Source organism: Anopheles nili, chromosome 3 (assembly GCF_943737925.1).
Source record: "Anopheles nili chromosome 3, idAnoNiliSN_F5_01, whole genome shotgun sequence".
Lineage (NCBI taxonomy): Eukaryota > Metazoa > Arthropoda > Insecta > Diptera > Culicidae > Anopheles > Anopheles nili.
The window spans coordinates 30969220-30991435 of NC_071292.1; the positions used below are offsets into that span (position 1 = coordinate 30969220).

The following is a 22216-nucleotide window of genomic DNA, read 5'->3' on the forward strand; positions in this document are numbered from 1 at the left end:
TACTTTCTAAGCAGCGTCATACCTGAACACTGCGTCTAATACAACGGTGTGGTAACTCAGCCCGATTACTAAAGCTTTAGCGGCGATTCACGTAAATAGTATGAAGCGCAACATTGATTGTTTGGTTGTGATGATTAGAGCCTTTGGGGTTGTAAGCGTATACTTATTCTTCTTCAAAAACAAGCGTTGGATTAGCGTTGATTGCCGTAAACTAAAACATGCTACCGCGGTACGTCTGGTCTTGCGAAGGTTACGCAATATTAAGCAAGCTTATATTACCTCGCTTCACTCATTTAGTGGTGGGCATCGTACGGTTATCACTAACACTAAGTCACAACTATCTTCGCAGCCTCATTCCAGTGTGAGTTGTACTTTTTTCAGAAGCGCTTTTCAAACGAATCACGTCAAGGACGGGAAACCTAAAACATGGTGCAGTGAACTGAGGGTTTTGTGGCAAAACTGTCGCCGCGGAGAACAAAAAAGCTTCGTGTTCGTAAGGTGTTGCTCGGTCAGGTCGGTCGGTCTTGATTGAGTGCACCATCCGCCCATAGCTAGCTGCTTTGTGCTGCAAACACTTTTAGCCGCTCAACTCAGTCGGTAACATTGCATCGCGTCGCACAGGGTATACTAAGGAAGCCACTGCAATAACTGCAGCATCTCTACACAACACTACCAGAAGAGAAACGAGTCTGCTGTGCGGCGTTAGCGCTAGAACTGCAAGCTATAGAACTGGGAACATGGATATCGTCAAAGTGTTTTGTACAGTACAATTCACGGGCTGCCGTGTGGCCCGGTTTACGAGTGACCATTGTTGTGGCCGGAACCTCCTCCATGATTTCGCTGACTTAGCACGTCATCCACCTGGATCAACTGCTCGATCGGTATCAGTGACAGTTCGCCTCCTGGCGGTGGTGCCGGTAACGCTTCCTGAAAGTAACGTCGGCGAATCAGACCACGTCGAGATCAATCGTTGAAATCTCCATGACAACGCAGCGCAGCATGCTACTCACCAGTGCTTCGAGGGCCATTTTCTCCGCCCGTTTTGCTCGCTGTTCTTTCAGCTTCAGCGAGAAGATGGCGACCGATCGTGCGCGCTTCACCAGACTCTGCTTTAGGCGGGACTTTTTGGCTGCCAGTTCGGCCGCTTTGGAATGCGATAAAAACACAAATGAGTGAATGAGCCATTTGCCATTGCGATTTGGGAATATTTTTTTTGTTTTGGGACACAAGAGTGCTGCAGTACCTTTCGCTTCTTCCTCGGTTGGGGCCTTCACCGATGGGGCGCTGTTGCTGGTTCCCGGTTGCTGTTCGCCGCCAGGTTTTGCCGCCACGTTTGTCCAGGAAGGTGCTGGTTTGAGCAACTCCGAATCGGACCCAGTGGCCAGCTCTTGCTGCTGCAATGACAAACACATCGGTGTTAGGTAATGTACGCTAAGGAACGGCTCGAATGCGAGGCTTGCATTGGCAAACAGCGACCATGAACGAACAACGAGATGCAGAAACTAGGATTAGTGGAAGCATTAGCGAATGCAGTAGCATAAAGATAGCCGTTCATTTCCAACAATAGTCCACCATCCATTCTACCTACAGACATCAAGTGTGAGCGTGTGTGTTTTCGAAGGGGTGTTTCCAATTCAACAAGAAGGACACGAATTTCATGAACCGAAAGTCGAGAGACGCACAGAAAGGTAAGTTGATCGAATGTACTACATTCGTTTAAAGATGATAGTTTAACAATAAACCACTGATAATCTTCGCTTTAAAATCTTTGCAAAGCAAGCTGACGGCTCGGCAAGCTGTTTGGTTTTAAAAGTAGGTGACATGTGAAAAAGAAACACGTAAAGCCCGGCTAGTCAATTGTTGCGTGAAGGTAATAAGCAAGCAATCATTTCCCCATGCCACTTGTAAAGGCTGCTAACTTTAAAAATACTAAAACAAAAACCCCAGCCTACGGAACAACCACCGATACACACGTTCACGGACATCGACACTATACGAGGGAGTTGACGAGGTTGTAGAATTTAGGTGAGTTGTAATTACAGTACATGCGTTTCATACGATACACAACGAGACTCAAACGGAGGACAGGAATTAAGGAGCAATTTTCAAGGGTAGAAACAGTTCCAAACGAAACGAAAGAAAGCTCCTTTTTCATTAACGGAAAATAAAGCATTATTCGGTTCGTTACGGGGTGCGCTCATCCGTTCAACTGCTCCATAATGCACTACACCATGGGCCAATATTGTGCGCGTGGGTGCGAGTGGGTGACGCATCAAAAGCGCGCTTTTCCTTCCGTACATTGTGCAGCAGTTTTGCCGACGTTGATCGCCGATCAAAGGATGATCAAATTGTTAATTAACGAGAGGAAAACAGCAAACAAACAGCTAAACAGCGGTACAGCTTTAGCACCCCCCATTTCGAGAAAGCAAAACTTCAAACGAGCGCGGCTGTTGTTGCCGACCTTCAGGCCTTCAGGTTTGCCGGCTGCGTTGAACTTTAATTTTCAATTTTCCCATTCATCCCGCCAAATTCGCCAACCAAAATCGTCCCCGCGGCGCCGCCGGTGGCCGGAGTTTTGCTTTCTTCTGCTTCTGCGTCATTCAGGCATTCAGTGAGTGAGTGGGTGGGTGGGTCGAGTGAGTGGGAGGGTGATCAAGGAGAAGGGGTTGCTATCCTGCAGGGCGCAAGTATTACTACCAACCTTCGCTACAATGCAATCGGTACTTCTGTGAATGATGGAGGGATCGGCTGCCTTCAAGCGTTTTGCCCATTCGGCCCCTCCGCTAGGGCCAATCGTGAGATGGTGCTCGGTGTGCTATCGATTGCCGGCGTGCGTTACAGACATACACACACCCACGTGTGCACACACACGGATCGGCGCACAAGGAATACGGGTGGTACAGGATGAGAGTGAACGTATGCGTGTTTTTCGTGTGTGTGTGTGTGTGTGTGAGAGAGTGGATGACGATGTGAGGTGAGACCGGAAAAACGGACCGGAAAAAGGACACCCGTTGAATCCGTTGTTCCAGCGGACACGCGTGGGAATGGCACGTGTGTTGTGAATGGAATTTAAAACAAAACAGAAACCAGCAGACCCCACATTCGGTCCACATTCGGTCCACAAAATCAAAACATTCAATCCGCAACCCATCGTCGGTGGAGGTCAATTTCATCAACCGGATCGATCGAGACGAGATGGGGGACGGGGAAATAGAGGAGAGTGGGAGAGCAGGTGGGGATGGGGAACCGGTCGAGGGAACAGGAAAAAAAAAGAAAACAGAAACAGAAATTCACACAATTAGCAAACGACTGGCCTTGGAACGCGTAAGCACTGACCTTCAGTCGACCCACCTCGATGTTGGGCATCCATTCCTTGGAACGGATGCGCGGCCGGAAGGGCGGAATTTCGGCGATCCGCGGTGGCGAAGGGTTCGCGGATGACAGCGGTGCGGGCGTTTGCGGGCTCTGGTTGACGGGCGAATGCATCGTGGAGTGCGCCTGCTTGCGAAACGGTGGTATTTCTGGTATTTGGATTGGCTTCGAGGCGATCCGGGAGCTTTGCGACGTTTCACTGTGATCCGCAGACGATCAAAAACGATCAAAATAATTAAGGAAGAAAGAAAAAGAAAGAGAGAGAGAGAGAGAGAGAGAGAGAGAGAAAAGCGAAAGTGAAAAAGTAATGATTAATTGCGTTCGTACGTGGACATGACCGATCGTCTACCAGTGGGGAAAAAGGATAGAGATTGGTGGTTTCATAGCGCATCGTTTGGCACGGTACTCTAACAGAGGAGCACTACCGACTCTAGGGTGGTGGGAAAGGAAAAGTATAATTTAAAAAATCGTTCGAAAAATTCACAAGCCAAGCGTTGAGTAATTTTAAGAGGAAAAAAAATCTACACACTACGGAAGTAAGAAGGAAGTAAAATAGAAAAAGGAGAAGAAACGATAACAAACCGGATCCGGAGCATAGAACACATTTCATCGGGAAAGCGTAACGAAAATTACGATACAAATCGGGGTAACGCTAGCGAAGGGTAAGAGAAAACCAATCACACAGGAGCAAAAGAAAAAACACAGAAAAAAGATATCAAAACACGGATCGCTACGACGGGAAGGAAATTCTGAAAGTTGAACAAACCGTACCCAAGGTTGATGCTTCGCTTATCGTAAATACTACAGCTGTGCTTCATCGCTTGTCCTCGGAAGGGCGGTATGTCGGCGAGCTTAATGCTTGGCTGCTTAAGACATGCACTATCGTAAGGTAGTAAGTGAGAAGTGAAGTTTCGATCGGTGGCGGATCGAAACGATCAAAGAAAACGGGAAAAAAAAGAAATAGAGATCGAGAAATACACGTGTAGCGAATTCGGTCATCGTCGGCGGCGAGTCGGCGCAAAACGAGTGCACAAAGTCGAGCTTCTCAGTCTGCCAGAAGAAGTCGATAAGCTGGACGATCACGATCTGGCGATCTACTATCTACGCGCTACGAACGCTACTGACCGACATGCATGCAGTGATGTTAAGATGTGAATCAAGAGATTGGGGAGTGCTCACATTTACGTGTAATGGAAAATGGAAATAAACAACGACTGTAAATGGGTGATATGTATGTGACCACGGGACGGCAGGATTAAAAAAGCACATTTGAATAAATTTAACAAAAGAAGACGAATAAATTTTAGAAAATGTGCAGAAGAATGAAATATCATATTGGCCGAGTTTCTTATCGCCAGTGCCAAATAAATTCCTTATCGTTCGTGTAGTAGATTTTAGGAATATTTCCGAGAATGTTAATAAAAGTATTGAGGGTGAGTTTTATATCCTTTAAGCTGTTATATCAGCGATTTGAATCAACAAGCCGTGGAACAAGCGACAAACCTTAACGGAGGTGAGTGATTTGGGTTGCGCTTACTTTTCGAGTTCGGCACTCGGCATTTGTTTCTGATTTTGCTAGCATTCGGTGGATCCAATCACACCAAATCACTCTCCGCTTAGCATGTTCCCTGCAAGAATATTTTAGCCGAGTAGCTTAAAACAATTGACAATTTGATGCGAATATTAGAACCACCGCGGAATATTAAAGATTAAACAAAGCTGTTCATGCAGCAGTAGATGAATAAATGTACGAGCAAAAAAAGTGTCTCACATTCTTACCGCACGCTTAAAAGTATAACAAAACGAGTACATGCATCATTGCTAGAAATAGCAGCAAAATCCAACATAAAAACTGCACACACATTTTAACCGACGGATGAAGAGAAATGTTGAAAAAAAAAACAGTTGAAATCAAATAAAGATGCTTATCCAGAATGATCCTACACAGCAAAAAGGCAAACAAACACTCACACGCCAATGTTGAAAACGAACAAAAACAAAAAACAACGGAAAAAGAAAACTCGAACGAGAACAATGCACAAATAAACGAGAGCAGTTACATCTTAATGCTGGTACAGTTGTAGAAAGATTCGATATCATACCCTGAATTCGCTTGTGTCGATTCTAATGCAACGGTTTGTGCAGATTGACCACTAAGAGGAGAATCTTGGAGAGGTCGTAATAATACTGTGCTTGTCTAAAGAGGAGGGGGTTTGTTTGTTATTAGAATTCGTTCGTCAAAGATATATCATATTCATATTGATTTGGTGGGCACACCAGCGTGTGGGGCGACAATTTGAAGTCAAACATCTAGGGATCGTGGGCAATATGAAGAGCGGAAAAAACATCGTAAAAATGGAAAGCTTTTACATACGGAGAAAAATATGTAAAGAACAATAAATTGCTTCCTTGCTGGCAGAAGTAAGCGAGCGTGGGTTAAAATATTAGTTCGGAGGAGCTCTTTTACAAGATTTTGATTCGTTTGCCGATCGTTTGGGTTTTGCCGATACAAATGGTAATTTGCAGACTTTTTTTTTGTACTTTCAGGCTTCTCCGTGTGTAACTAGCAGTAAAGGAACATAATTCTAACTTAGGTCAACGTTTGTTTTGCAAACATTTACATTCAAATGCCCATCAAGGGATATGCAGACTACAGTGTGTGACACATGAATTGGTACAGGAAAATGGGGAGTGTTATTATACACTTCTTGCTTCGGAATATGAGGTAGAATTATGATAAAAAAAATAAACCTTCGTATAAGCAACAGAATAAGGTAAAGTACAATCAGTGATTGATGAAATAAAGGATGGAATCATTTTATCAGATTTCATCTCGACTCTATCATATAAGTCATAGCTCTATTTAGTGAACGAATTTTAGAAAAAAAAATAACTCAAATCAGAACCATGTTCCTTTAATGCGTTCGAAAGCGTTCGACAATGGAAATGGTGAGATTGCAAGGAAACATACTGAAAGGGAACGGAAAGAAGAGAATTGTATTCCACAGCAGAGTGTGTCGAGCAGCTTAGATTGTTTCATAAACTGGTGTGAGCCAAGTGTAAAGTGTAAGTTTCGGGCCTGTCGGCATTCGCATTAAAGGCCCTCTTACGAACGCGTGTACTACCTGCGAGATCGGCGAATCCGGTGAAATGTCGCGCGTGTCCATAGCGAAAATGTCCATGTTGTCGCAGCTGCTCTGCGAGTTCTTGTGTTGTTGAGGTTGCTGCTGCTGTTGCTGCTGATCCTGGCGCATCTGCTGGACGCTCGGGACCAAGTTGTCTAGCTTGGTAACTGCACTCGTGAGCGCAACACGCTCTAGCTCACCATCCGGGTTATTGTCGTGACTGGGAGATATGTGGAATCTTTGGAAATGGACGAGTCCCAAAAGGACGAAAGCCCCAAAAGTTATTGCAGTTAAGCGAGGTCTCGAGGGATGTTTTCCACCGTCAAGAATTACCTGCCAACAGACTGCTCGGTCTTATCGAAGATGTCCTGGTTGCTGTTAAAGTCCTGATCGTGATGCGAAATGGAGGTGGACGATGGCGGCGATGGTGGAGTTTGACGAGGCGATGGTCCTTTACATTGCATCTCTCGCCGACAGTGTTCAGCCCGGGCAATCTCGGCCGCTAGCCAAGAAGGTAGTTCCGGAAGTAGCCACGTTAGAGCCGATCGTAACCCCAGCATCACGTGTTCGAGTGCTACGATCAAGATGACTGTTTGGGTGGACGTGAGACCGGGCCACAATCGGGACACCTGTCCTGACAGCCCAATAAGGGCACAGTTCACGATGACAGCCGCCAGCCCAAGCATGCCGAGAGCGTTCTGCCAGGTGCCAATGTTGGCCACACGCTGACCAAATGGACGCTACACGGTTTGGGAGGAATAGTATCAGAGCTCCAGACGTTTTTTGCTCGCAAGTTGTTACTCACCTGGTGTACATGGGCCAGTTTGAACGCGTCGGACCGGATCTCCAGCAGGTTGTTAGCCAACGCGCACAGTCCCGCCAACGGAAATGCCGCGGAAAACAGCACCACGTATCCCATTTGGACCAGCATCTCCAGGTGGTCGGAGAAGGTTCCGTCGTACTGTGTTGTTTGAAGAGCGCGTTAACGAAAGGAAGCATCAAATTGGACGTACTCGCCATCACCAGCTTACCTTGTAAAGGGAGCTTTCGATTTCTGCCTGTCCTATCGAGCGTTTGGGTGGAGAGTAAGCACCAGCTTCGGAAGGACTTTTTCCATCGCTCGACTGCCTACCATCGCTTGCGATCGTTGAAGCTGAAGGTGAACTGACTGTGGAACCTGACTGACCAGTAGCGGTAGCTGTTGTCATCGTGGGTGGTGTTTCCTGCGTTGGACTGAGCGCACCCCACATCCGGAAGCTCAACTTCGCCAGACGCCACTGCTCCACCAGGTAAGGCCAGGCGGATTCACGCAGGTTTCCGATGATCTGGCGCGATATCAGCAACCCAGCCAATTGCTGCCAAGGGAAGCGGTGGTTTTGCAATCGAATTACGGAAGCGAATTACGTACGTTGCGAAAAGGAGAAACGACTCATTATCGACGCGCGAATTTAAAACTCAACGCTGGCACGCCCCAAACGTACCTCCTTGAGCTTGTCCTGGTCGCGCAGATAGAAGGCGATGTAGAACAGCGAAAGAAAGCTGTTGACAAACTGGAACAGGGCCACCTTGGCGATGAGATGGTTCTCGTACTTCGACTGCAGCCGATAGTTTTCTGCCGGTTTGGGGGAGGATTTGCGCAATAAATCGTATAAATTGGCGTGCTTCCCGGGCGCGTACGCCGGGCGTCGCGTTTGGCTCACCTTTATCGTTCAGCCAGACGGCGAGCTTGTAGTACGCTTCGTCCATTAGTGTAATGGCGCCGGCCAGCAGGACCTTCGGTATGACGCTCAGACAGCTAAATACACCCTGCTCCGGCAGCTTGGCATCCCACCAATCCTGCAGGCGTCGACGGTCGCGATGGCGGCCCGACAAACGGATACATAGGAATGGGAGATGAACCACAAACAGGGTAGCAAAAGAGAGAAACAGAGAGAGAGAGAAAGAGAGAGAGAGAGAGAGCGTAAGCGAAAAATGGTGAACGATAGACAGAAATCGCGAGGAGGGAAAAATGGCAGACACAGGGAATGATAATATGATTGCCCACACAGTTACACAGTTCAGTTTTAAATCGATTTGTTCTGTTCCTTTTTTTTTTCTGCCGCCTCGATTGGTGGCCAGGGCTTATGCTCTGTGCCTTTTCGATTCTGCTGAGTGGCGCAAATGGTCGCCCCTTCATCGATAATGGCGACTTTGCACGCACGAAAGGGACGAGATAGAAGTGTACAAAGTTTAAAAACAAAAAGGACACCGCCCTTGCCGAGCGATATGCAGACAAATCCTGTGCAGCAGCGTTACCAAACCGGTAGCATTTATTATTGACGATGCATACGTCTGATGACTTTTCCAGCGAGCGAGTAATTACTAGCGCCCGGAGCGTAACGCCGAGTAACGGATGAAATTAACAAAATAATCCTTTGAGCTGCTGTGGAAAAATGTCACGTTTATAGACGCATTTATGACGTGACTTTTCGTATTCAAGCAACCCGACCACATGGGCTGAAAGCACACAGGATGAAAACGAAATAAAAAAAAAGCCCCGCTCATGGACTCAATCAATACCGAGCCTTCCGGATACCGAACGTGGAACGCCATCGGGTCCCGAGATCCGATTACGTGCCGTGAAGTGCTCTCGGTTGCGGAACAAAACACTAAATCAATGCCACTGCGCCGGCAACTCTGCTGTAGGCCCTTCTGTAGACCCCCATCGCCGAAGGTGGATAATGATGATTGGGATGTCGACGGACGGCGCCACACACATTGCCATTGGCATTTCGGGTGCTGCTAGGGTAACGAGCATAAGCGCAACATATCGGGACGCACTATATACCGGGAATGGTGGGTAGGTTTTGCTGGGAGTGGGGAAAAAAAACAAACCGTTGGGGGTGGAGCGGGGTGAAAAAACGTAAAGAACATAAATTTCAGACCTGAGACACTATGCACATGCACTCCCACAGGCCAGCACTGCTATAGGGTAAGTGTTGATCGAGCCAATCCTGCAAATTAGTAGTAACGAAATGTAATGCGGGCGCGTCTTCGCGAGTATGCGGATGTCCGTGTGCTGGGTTGAGTAGTAAAAATGCGATTAGTGTAAATGGTGGCCATGTGTGTGTGTGTGTCTGTGTGTGAAAAAGGCGTTATCGAGGCGCCATAGTGGTCGTCGATGAATATTCATGAAAGGATACGCTCGCGTTCGGTGTGTGGTCAAACGAAGAAGCTAACAGAAAACACACACGTACGGAAAAAGCACAGACAGCGTGGTGCGACGAGATCGAGGAAGCGAGTGCTCTGGAAGGGTTAGGTCTATGGCTAGGAGGTGCCGTATCGTGTGACGTGTGTCTAGGGGTGTCTAAATACCTGCAGCCGCAACATCAGGAACATCACAACAAACACCAGCACCAAGCAGAGCCCTATAATTGGAAAGCTAACTAGATAACGGAAGGCTCGCCGCTGCCAGGCTGGCGTTTCCTTCGGCTCCAGCCGCCCGGTGACGGTGCTTTCCTCCAGAGGCCCCTATTACGGGGAGTCGTGAGTCGAGCGAGCGAGCGAGCGAGAAAAAAAGCGAAGAAAAAAAAATGCGAGGTGAAATTCCGGGGGAAATACACACGACACACAGAGACGCTCCCAGGGAGACAGATGAGTTGAAAATGGGTCCTTAACGTGGCAGAGCGGACCTTGTACAGCGGACGTGGTGGCTCCAGCAGCTCGGGCGGTGTAGATAGAGTGCCCCAGCGAAAAGCCAGCTCCACCGAGTAGCGTCTCCAGGCTTCCAGGTAGAGTGACGCCCAGGCCACATTGAACAGCGAGAAGACAACGTGTCCGACGTCTTGAGCCGTCTGAAACGAAAGCACAAGCGGTCAAACGGACGTGTGATGGGCTCGTGGGTGCTACTGATCGATCACATTACACGACCGGACTGGACTGGAGGCGATTTTCCTTACCTGGCCACGACCCCACAGCCCAGCGTACAGGATCGTCCCCAGGACGGCCGGAACACACAGCGCACAGGTGTAGTGACCCAACCAAGCAAAGTAGAGCGCCACCTTGACACCGAAGTACGCCGCGATGTCGTCTGGAAAATGGTTAGAAGCAAATTATTCCAATGGCCGATGTGAAACCGGCGAACGACCGGAATCTTGCCATAAGTCGCTCAGGACAGGAACAGGACAGAACAGAACGAAAAAAATGTGCAGACTAATTAAAGGATAACGGCTAGGTCGTCCGGATCGGAGTAGAGCGATACGTTTGATGCGGGTGATGGAGACGCCAGCATAGGGCGCTACATTAATTATTACCTAGGGGTTGCGGTGCGAAGAACTTCCGAACCCAGCTCGACTGAAGCTGCTGTAGGGCGGTCGTCTCGTGAAGCGGGAACACCTGCGTTATTAGGCCCAGCTCCTGCCAGGCGGCCACTGAAACCATGCAATTGCAGAGCGTTTGGTTGGTTAGCTGTGGATGGAGATTTTAAAACTGCGTTCCAGCGCGGGTGCCGGCTGTTCGGTAAGCCACAAGGCAGCCCGGGCAGGTGGCAGGATATCAGTGGGCCGTAGAATAATTAACGCTTTTCTACCAACGCCCAAGGCGTTCGGAAGCGCTTGTGTGCTGCTGAACGGGAACGCTTCTCGCGGCAAATGCGGCCACGCGTTTGCGAACCTAATGAGGTGCGCCATTATTTGTTCGCCATTCTTCGTGCCCCAGGATGTGTGCCGTGGTTTAGAGATTGCCCGTGGTGTATTTAAGTTAGGCGCAGGAGCCCTAACGCGTTTCGTAAATACGCTCCCTATTCCGGGAACAAGTTTTCATTAATAAACTAATGCCGCTATCTTCGAAGGAAAACCGTTCGAAAGTTATCCGCGATGTTTCGAACGAGGCAGCATGAGATTTTAATCATAGTATATGCTATACCAGAAAGGTCCTTATTGAAAATATGTCGTTGTTTTATTGCAATAAAGCTCGCACAAATATATACCTTGATTTATGATGAATCGAGGTCACACGCAAGATGCACTGCGTTGCTATCAACCGCTTAATTGTCAACAACAAATACGCCCTACATTTGATCGGAAAGGAGAGAATCATAAACAGAAAAGTTACCTCCTTGAAGGACCGGAAAAGCACCACTCAGCCTGTCATACAGTATTATCGATTAGTGCTAATTAGTTCATTGTTAATTAGCCTCTTACGTTTATCAGCGATTTGCTCGCGTCAACACCCAGCGTCCCAGCGTTCCACGAAAGGCAGCAAAACTCAACAAGTTGTGGTGTTTTTGCACACCTTTTTGCACCCGTTTCGCTGTCACGCCTTTCGCACCGATCAACGTCGAGTAGGTGACAACATATTACACCCGCTCAGTGTTCCACCGCACGAGCGCGGCCGACTATCTTCATCCGGGCGCATTAAACTGAAGGAAAAAATCGATAAACCATCTCGAGTATTCGAACGCAAGACGAAACGAGAGCTTGCGGTTTACAGGCAAACTAATTTTGCTTACAGACGGCTGAGCTAGCGCTCTGCATTGATGGTGCCTTATTTCGTACGTCCTTTTTCGTTAGCTTTCGTACGTCGGTTTGCATTGTGTCGTCATCAACAAACTAACCAATATTACGTTGCTCAAAGCTGAATGAATATTTAGCTCATTTTTGAGCTTACTTTTTAGATTTTTAAATTGATTCATAAAGGTACTGAAATGAAAACTCAGCATTCGTAAGACACTTTTTACTCCGGCAAATACAAGAAAACTTCCAATCTTCAGTTTCATTCTACTTGAGTATCCAGTTCTACTTAGCTAATGGACGATTGTGTCGATAAGAACTCCTCGTGCAAGGCAATCTAAATTTGAAGCTATTTACATCCACTCCGACCAGTATCTGATTGCTCAAAATTAAATCTTATTTATCAAACAAACATATTACAAAAAGTCCTCCTCTCTTTAGACTTATTCCTGGACGTAACCTCACAAATAAGCATAACGTCCATGAATGCAAATATCGCTCAGTGCCAAACGAATTGTAAATTGCTTCAAACAGCCCTTGGAGTAGCGTGGGCCACCAAGCTTACGGCCCTTTTCGCCCACTATCACTTCGCTCCGGCACTGACTTGCCGGCCAACAATAAACTTTTAACAAGTTTTGCTGAGTGGTCGACTTTGGCACCGTGGGAGGAAGATTTGTGGGCTGGACGAGAATTCACAGCACCCTTGGGACGGGGACACAGGAACACATGTTGAGTAAAGTCTCTCGCAAGCACAAACGGACCGCGTGTGATCTGAGCAAACACGTTCACCCTCCAGCAACGCTTTTAACCCAGGGCGAGCGTTATTACAAGATATGATCCACAAACACACACGGGACGGTTGCCGAGGTTTGCTCCACGGGGACCGTTCGGGTTTCAGGCAGCTAGTTTTCTCGGGGCTCAAAAGGTTACCCTGTATCCATAGTAGCCACGTCTGGGAACCACGACCGCTTGTGGTCCTTCACGAAACGAGCGAAGCGAAGGATGTATAGATATATGTTTGGCATAACTTTTCGAGCACCTTCGTCAAACCAAGTCGCTTTTCCAGCACGATGGATAACGGATGGTGTTGGAGTGTTGGGCTAAATATAGCAGAAGCGATAAGCGCGGTTCATACCACACCGTGGACCGAAGAAAAGTCTCAACGTATTGGCCAGTCACTGGCGGTTTCGCTGCAGTCAAGCTTTCGCACCAGAACGATACGGCGAAAGGATTACAGCCACATCGTCGATGGTTGATTCGACTCGACAGCTGACGATGAGTGCTCTTAATGGTGACACCGTTTTGCAGCAGCAGTTCTCCTAATCTCTAATTCCCGGTGCACGTGACACACTTACCGATGCTCTGGCCCTCCTCGACCTGTGCTCGGCCTTGTAGCGCGTCCAGATCCGGTGTGCCAGCTCGCAGACCCTGCAGGACCTGTAGCGTGTAGGAATTGACAGACGATAGTAATGGAAACGTATCAGCACGCGTATCGATCGTTCACTCGCGACAGAATCATGACCGATCGGTAGCTCAGTCAGCTGACGGGTGGATTCTCGACGTCAAATAGCCTTACCTGTAGCACCAGCCACTGGCGCTCCTGGGAGGTAAATAGACTGTTTGCACCTTCGTTGTCCTTCGATTGGGCAAAGCAATGGCTTTCCCGTTTGGTAAACTCCTTCAGCGCTCCTCCCAGGTCGGTTCGCAGCCGCTTCGGCAGGCGGGCGTCCTCGGCTGCCTTGAATAATCTATGAAGGGAGCGAAAGACAAGACATTTCAACCCTGCGTTGTTCGAAGGGTTTCGCGTTGAGCTTGGACTGTGGCGGTCCGGTTGGGTGGAGACATTCCTCCAAGAGCAATTTCAGCGGGAACGATTTTCACAAGATTGGACGGCATTTTGAAGGGAAATGTAATTTCGCTTCTCGCTTTTACGAGCGCTTGTTTTTAGATGCTCCCGCGTGGTTGGGAATGCAGCATTTTTTGTTGCTATTCTTGTTACCTTACGTTACCAAAGGTGCGACCCTACTTTTCGGGGATCAAACCGACACGTTTGCCCGAGCAATGGAGATTACTTACACATTCATCGGCGCTGTTATGTAGAATGCGGTGCGTTTGGTGCTTTCGTGCGCTCGAACCATCGTCGAGAGTCCCAACCCTTCCGGAGGGTTCGCCTTGATCCTGTTTAGCAGCCATCGGAGAGCATCGTCGGGAGCGTCCTCTGCCAGGGAGCAGACCAGTAGCCAATACGTTTCGGCCGTTAGTTAGGATCAGCGGCAGATTTGGCTCGGGTCGTAATTGTATTTACCTGGAAATTCAATCACCACATCGCATTGGGTCGGAATTTTGTTCAGCCACAGCCGTCGGGGTGTCATCAAATGGCCGGCGCAAGGCACGCGTCTTCGGATCAATCTTGATGCTGGTGATGCAGAAGGTGGAGTAATAGAAAATGAGCCAAAAAGAGCGAATGAGAATAGGGCGAAAATAGAAAAGATGAAAACGCCAATCAAATGGGGCTTCAATAATGAAGAAAATGTGGTCAATTTTATTACCACGACCACCGCCACCACCATCACCACGAATCAAGGACGCGTCGGGGCGTATCACATCAGGCAATTATTTTTGTTTTTAGCTTTAGGAAGTAATCCAACTGATAAAATAGACCGGCAGTTCGACAGCTCGGCGATGAGCCCACAATGATGGTTCATTTATAAATGGATCGATTTTATTACACAACCCCACGAGGGCTGTGAATTTGTTGCACGATAAAATGGCCTTTTCATGATCCTGACAGGCCAGAGTAGATGTGGCCATTGCACGTAATAAACTTTATTTATTTGAGCATAAATATTATGATGCTAGCATGTTTAAATGTGTGGCATAATTATTACCCCACGGTTAAGCGATGATTAAGTTAATGTCCGTTGAAACCAGCTGTACTTGTTTTTCGCAACATTTTAATCGACAAGCATAGCATCCTTGCGTGCGTAAACTCCAATCTTCCTTTCGATCCACATTTTCGCTTTTCCCTGTTCCTTTTTTCTCTCTCCCGTTGCTAAATGATGATGATTTTCGCTACATCAGCCGGCTCCGAGCGGAAAAGGCGACGTTTATTCACCTAATCTTGGGTAAACATTAATTTTAAATGTCAGCCAAAGGATGGCAAGTTTTTTAATCCACCCAAAAGCTGTACCATTCAACGGAGATCCTTGTACCGTCGCTGTGACGCAACCTAGCTCACCGAGAACCACCATGGCAATATTGCTAGACGACTCGGGGAACTATCATTACGCGCCATACTGATTTTCCTTCTTCTAACTTTTCTCCTCTTTCGAATGGGGCCATTTATTTCTGTTGCCAATGTGCGGGAGCTACCGTCTCGGTTTCATTCAGCACGATATTGCCAGATGTTCATATCAGTTACTTTTTGCCTCAAATGTTACTCCAAATGTTATCTACGGTCCTTTTAAAGAAAGCTCATGCCTAATGAAGGTTTACACAATGAAGTTTAACGAGTTTTTCGCATGGCGTCTCAGTTTAGCTGAACTTTTCTCCCAACCCGAAATCTGTTTTTCCCAACAATCTCCGTTTTTGGGTAAATTGATAGACGATGGCATTAGACTACCACTACAACTACTTGCTATACTATCCATCTAGTGTATTCCATGATGGTTTACTCGAAATTCACCCGAACTGGCCCTGTTTAGGCCCCTATATAAGAATAATTAATGACTCGGACCGTCAAGATGTCGGATATATCACACAACAAATCTCGCGAACCGTGGCGCGAAGAAAATGAAATTAATAAACGTCGCGCTCAGCACCATGTACAGCTTTGATCCATGGCCTCGCTTAACTAGAACAAAAGCAAAAGAGAGGAAAAAAAAACACGCAGAAATGGTGTCATGAACTATCACGATAAACCCTCAGTGGCTCGATGCTGTAAAATAAAGACACACTGTTTCAAGCTGTTCCCGCCACCAGAATCGATCTGGGCACTTTGTACTGACGTCAAACAGCGATTTCTTTCACCTGTGCCCTTGCTTTATGTTTCTTTCTACAAGCACTTGCTGCTGTGTCCGCCCACTCTGGTATCGGCGAGGAGGCAACGTCCACCGCAGGTCTTCGTTCTTTTTAAGGGTGCTAGGAAAAGAAGCACTGAGTAGCCTGTTGTGTCGTACATTCAACGTAGCGGAGTCTTTGGGCTGGGGAATTTGAGTTAAAACGTTGTCGTCCATCGTAGAAAATGAAATACCCAAAAATACACCACCACAAAACCTGACGGAAAATGAGTTCCTGGATGAAAGATTTAGCTTTCGCTGGCGTGGGGTTTAGGTAGATTGCAACATGTAAAGAGTTTATAGCCTTTTGGGCCGCGCTTTTACAACGATTTGTTACAGATGATTTGCTCGTGGCCACAAAGTATTACTTGGTAAGTTTAACCATAAAGTTTTAACCGAGAAACAAATCCAACAGCTATTGGTTTCTTTTAAATCCTTTTCCATAGGTAGCTCATTTTAAATAGCTCCGCCAGTTCAACTCAAAATTGAACGGCATCCCACTAGGGCGATTATCTCGCTGCCGTGAAATGCCGTTAATTTTCCCACAACACCTTGCACATTTTTCATCCCGGTGTGCTACCGTACGTAAACCTCGTGGCGGGCGTGGTTCATTTTCCCACAGCGGTTCGTTCGCTCGGCCTATTTATACTCGCACTGCTCGCGTAATATCCGCTCTCCATTCGGCGTGCGACGGATGTGGAGGCGCTTGTCGATGCTGTACACGTTCGTGTGCATTATTTAGGTGCTATCGGCGGAAAGCCGGAACTAAGGAAACCCGCCCGTCAATCAATGCCAGCAATGGAGACAGCATGAATTTTCATGCTGATTATTATTTCATATAAATCAATAAAAACGACACGGAACGGGGCAGAGTGTGCAACAAGCGCCTGTAGAGATATGCCAGCGCAAGTTCGAGTGCGAGTGATCGGCAGCTAATTTGATAATCAAATTGAAGGCAAATCAGCAAAACGGTCGGCGTATTGTGTGCGGTGGTCGAAGCCATTTTCATGCAACAGTTTCCCCGTGGAACGGTGATCGAATACGTTTCGGTTGGGTCCGGTTCGTTTCGCTCTCGGACGGTTTCGGCCATCTTAAGCATGCCAGTGCGACTCGTCTCTTCAGGTAGAGCGGAAGATAATTCTCACGAGGCATCAAATGCATGCTAATCACCTTAAGAGGTTTAAATTAAATCAACGCAAACGCTTGTGACTGGAATGTAAAACACAATTCCCGGTGCACATTGTAAAGTGGCTTTCCATTTTGTGCGAATCATGGAGGAAGATTACGAGCCTATTAATTTGTTGCCGATTACGTTTGAAACGTGTTCCTGCTTTGATTAGGAATCAATACAGGAGGGGAATTCAATACTGTGTAAGAAATGTTTAGATTTCAACTGGAGTTATTGTTTAATGCACATTCAAGCTATTTTTATTGATTTAGTTGACTTTTTTTAAATACAAAATAATATACATAAACATAAACAATATACATAGACTACATTGAAAACTTATAAATGAATTCAAATGAATATTGAAGTATCCTGTAAGAGGTTACATTACCAACAGAAAACATTTCAATGCCGGAAAATCGATAAAACCCCCTTGGAAATAAGGAATACCCCATACGTTACACCCCTAAAACTGGGAAAAGCTGTTCCTTGTTAACTGAAGCTTCCTCATAACGATAATGAATATGTTATTCGCCTTTCCAGAGAAATCAACCGATTGTTAATGTGAAACGAAATTTGGAGACATGTCCCCTGTTCAGCTTCAACAGTCAGACGCAAGACCTCTAAAACCCCTATGCAATTGAACCGTTTTCACCCCAAATAAAGTACACATAAAGGCTGCTGGGAAGAAAAATCCAATGGGGCTTCGAAATCTGGATTTTATGAGCTATTTGAATTGTACTGAACGTATTATGTAACTATATATTATGAAGCGTAAAATTTAGAATGTAAACAATAGTTTAGGGGCACACTATTTAAGCTGTGAAATGAAACGGCCAGATTTTCTTTACAGTAATGCTGTAAAAAAAACTATAATTTAAAAATATTGTACTCAACAATAGATCTTACAGTTTAGAAACAATTTTTGTGTAGTTGAATATACGTCTACTGCTCGTCAGCGGTTGCGATATCTTCATAATTTTTGTTCTAATCATTGAATCCATGAAAAATTCACTGAAGTGAGTTCTTTCAAAAATAATATAAACATCATAAACAAATTTAAAAATGAACGTACATAAGACACATGATTAGTCGAGTCCTTGGGTATGAAGTATGGAGCCAACTGAGCCTTTGGCATCGCATGAACAGAGATGGTTTGGAATCTACGGGTTTCTTGTCCTGGGTTTTGATTTATCCCGGCTCCGCTCGGTTCGTTAAAACTTTGCATAATAAAAATGATATCACATTATCCGTGAAATTTGATTAAAGAAACATCGCTCAGTAGTGGCATTTCCATAATACATTACGGCCTTTCAGCGATTTACAGTCGCTCCTTATCCTTAATTCATTCGCCTGCAAACGTAATACTCAGCTAATATGTCAGAACGAGCTAAAGCTCCCTCGAGAAGTTTGATCAATGTTGCACCGTGCAAGACGATGGACCGAGAAAAACGGGAACACACGTCGTCGTCTTGTTGCCAAGCCGGCATGCAAGGAAGAAAAGAGGAAAAGCTCGCTTCGCGTTGCTTACACTTCACAACGGGTTTCACAGCCGCGCTGTCAAATTAGGTTGCAGAATATGAAACGTGGGCGTGATTGTGGAGCCTCGGGCTGGGTATAAAACACAACAACTTTTCTGCATCACTCAATCACTGTCAATGGAATCGAATGCTCGTCGCATGACATTAGAAAAGTTCCCGTTTTTCCGGCGCATTTCATCTGGAGCGTGGAACAAATGAGTTGGCAGGCAGGCTGAACTCAAACAGTTTTCATCCGGCTCATTGCTAGCGTAGCGTGGGCGGAAACAGTACTGATTGGAATGTTCTCCCTTGCGCCAACGCCTCGTACGGCAAGCCTCGAAATGCCCGACTGATGTTCAACCGAGCTCGATTATTGCTCCAAATGATTCAAAATAAATGTCTGCCGTTTGGGGCCGAATGAAAATGTTAATACAGCATAAAATGCTCAACAGCATTTCGTCGTCAATTTCATGCACGGCTGTTTTTCTCTCGATACACACGGTTAAATATTACCTTTACGATCGGTTCTGCCAGCCGGTATCGCAGGTATCATGAATTTTTGATTAGGTTATGTTAGTGCGAGCCTGTCGTTCTGGATGTGGCAGGTAGAGAGTTCATTTCGTTTGGGATTTTCCATCGCATTAAAATGCTCGGCTCGTTGTAGTGGGGAAACGGTTTTTTTCCTCTTGACACCCAAAAGCACTGTGAATCCTAACGTTTGAATTCAGCCACAACAGCAAAATAAAATCAGAATTGCGTGCGCTTGTTTTCAGTCGTATACATCCCTTAGTTATCCACGTCCACATCGTTTGCCGAGTTAGTTGTTGGCACCATTTCTTGTGCAAGCTTTCCGAAGGTTTTTGTTTTTGGTTTAAGTTTACAAGCATGATAGCGTAGCGTTGTGAGAATGTTTGTTTTATGCTTTCGCTTTAAATTCCATGGCCGATCGATCGATCATCCCACAGTGACAAATTCAATCACTTTGGGGTGTTTCTTTTTTTCCTTTTTCAAAAACCAATCGAAACCCGTTCCACGCGAGTGGAGTGTATTTGCTACTTTCTTGAGTATTAATTTTCAACCACCAGACCGCCGCGTTTGAGGCTGCTCAAATTACTCGATATCTTGCCGTTCGGGACCGTACGAAAAAAAAAACTACAGAAAACTCCACAATCGACATAATGAAGCGGAAAGGTCCCAACGAGCACCCGGAATGAGCTTGCAAGCACATCCAAAAACCCGGCCCGATGCTGCGAAGGAAACCCGCCCCGAACTTCGAAACAAAAACGACAATCTGCTGCGAGTTTCCTCGGCCTGGCCGTAAACATTCCGGGAAGCTGCCAGTGCCCGTCTGTTTTTCTTTCCTCGTTACGTTCGCTTGTCTGCGCGGTAGCGATAGCAAGAGAAAGGAAAGCGAAGACCCGCACAGTCTGCCCTTTTGCAGCCCCTCGCGAACGCGCTAGTAGGGGTGAGAAAATTTGTGCAAGCATATTTAGTTCCATGCCGTGCTGGTTTTTTATTTTTTTACTTGCTTCTTTTCACCCAAAACAAGAACGAACAACGGTGCAGGCGTAATATCGTAAAGTATGAAGGTTGTTATACTTTGATTTGAGCGTGCACAAAAATAAAAACGCGAAAAGCTCATTGCCGTCCAAAGATAACGAGGGACAGAGCATAAATAGAACCATGCAGGCGGTTCGGGAAGTTATGGCACAAGCTCCGTAGCGAATGAGGGGTCCCTAGCAAAAGGCACGCAATAGGGCGCAATTGTGCAACTGCAGGTCACCGTGCAACACAGGGTGGTAAAAGAAAATGCACCGGCGGTTTCGTAAGGAAGCAAAAGCGGTCCGTTGCGGGAGCCAGTGAGTTACATAACAACAAACCAGCGAGCGCATGGAATACGGCCCGGTTCGGAGTCGATTTGGGAAAAATCGATAACTTCATGCGGTGCGATAAGGTGCTGGCGGTTCGCGAGGGATTCGTAACACGCGCCCGAGCGGCTCCCGAAGGACCCGTGCGGACGATGTGACAGATTCCTCTCCACCAGGCCCACCAGCGTGGACCTACCGACCCTGCGTGCATGCTGCGAAAGGATAATGACTCTCGAATCGATTATGTAAATGTGCCAACGGTCAGCGTTCGCCCGACAACACGCAGATTGTACGATGATAGGAAGACCCTTTGGGCGGTTGTCACCACAAATGCATCACGAGCTGCCGGCGTTCCTCCTATGACGTCACGACACGGACGAAGATCCTGCTTACCATTTTCGACGCAGGAAATGATTTTTCCTTTCCGCCGGCGAAGGTTCGACTCGAGATTGCTTTCGTCGCCGTAATCCTCGTTTCCGGTGTCTTCCGATTCCTGGTGGACATCCTCGATGATGCCACTGTCATGGATGTTTTCGCTGGCAATCAGAAGCGGATGCTGCTGGTCCATCGTTGCTGCGCGGGATTGAGTCAAGGATCAGCGGAACGGGGAGGATGTAACGTTTAAAATTCTCACAAATCACACAGCTCTTCACAGGGCTGTTGGGCCCTTAAATCACTTGCTTTCGCAACACGGAACCCATGTTTTGTTGCACAATTGTCAACCGACAACAATGAGCTAGTGCTGGAGAAGAGTAATAAAACAAAAAAAAACACACACACACACTTATTTAAAATGGCACAGCGTCATTCACTTCATAGCGCCAACACCGACCAAACCGCATCTTTCGGTTCGGTGTTTTGCTACCGGGCTTCGGTTTTGTAGCCGTTTTATCTACACTCGCACTCGGACGTGTTTCGCAACTCGCACCGTAATTCGTTTGCCAAGCACTTGCCCGAGTACGGGCGGACGTTCTTAAATAACAAACGCGTTTTTATGGCGCTTCCTGTGTGCGGCATGCAACCGTGGCATTTCGATGTTGACGTTGATAATGGCCGTAAGCGCGGTACGGACACCGAACCACGGGAGCCTTGCCTACGCAAAAAAAGGTGAAATTTTCCGAGCTCTCAACACACGCGCGCACCAACCCACCCAAACAGCTCGACGCTCGAAGCCAGACAAACAAAGGCGCGCGCGTACACACACTCTCTTACGCACTCTTGCGGGCGCCCGCTACCACGACGACGAAGACAACGGTCACGACGCACAATTTACTCCCCACGGAAGGATACACCAGCGCCCGCCACCGACAGATCCTTGCAGTTTTTGTGCCGCGTGACCTTTCGATGCGACGCAAAAGGCAATGTGGCAAATCGCTGCGGTAGGGATGTCGTACACCTCACAAACGCCTACTTTATGGTTTTTCCGAACAACGCTTCAGCAACTCTGCAGTGCGCTCGAATGGGGAGCATCAAAGTAAACCATGACGAGACTGCGTTTAGTACGCTAAAGGTCTAGAGTTGATAGTGGAAGGGACGGCATGACCCATCGCTAACGTATTGAATTATGTAGCCCTCTGGCTATTCATCATTTCCCGAGGGATTACGAAAATGGTCCT

At 47.0% G+C, this 22216-nt stretch overlaps 1 protein-coding gene across 1 annotated transcript; it reads right to left on the minus strand.

Moving 5' to 3' along the window:
- Window positions 1-795: 795 nt before the first annotated feature.
- Window positions 796-21168, minus strand: LOC128723023 (anoctamin-8). The gene is made up of 23 exons (XM_053816725.1): window positions 20994-21168; window positions 14292-14402; window positions 14063-14204; window positions 13563-13734; window positions 13342-13423; window positions 10790-10906; window positions 10436-10566; window positions 10169-10330; window positions 9852-10007; window positions 9422-9490; window positions 8198-8333; window positions 7979-8109; window positions 7529-7852; window positions 7303-7458; window positions 6831-7237; window positions 6498-6735; window positions 5475-5569; window positions 4144-4251; window positions 3337-3571; window positions 2702-2815; window positions 1244-1394; window positions 1011-1144; window positions 796-927 (listed from the first exon to the last, which is right to left on the minus strand). The coding sequence occupies exons 1-23, from the start codon at window positions 21166-21168 to the stop codon at window positions 796-798; spliced, it is 3678 nt and encodes a 1225-aa protein (XP_053672700.1).
- Between the last annotated feature and the right edge of the window lie 1048 nt (window positions 21169-22216).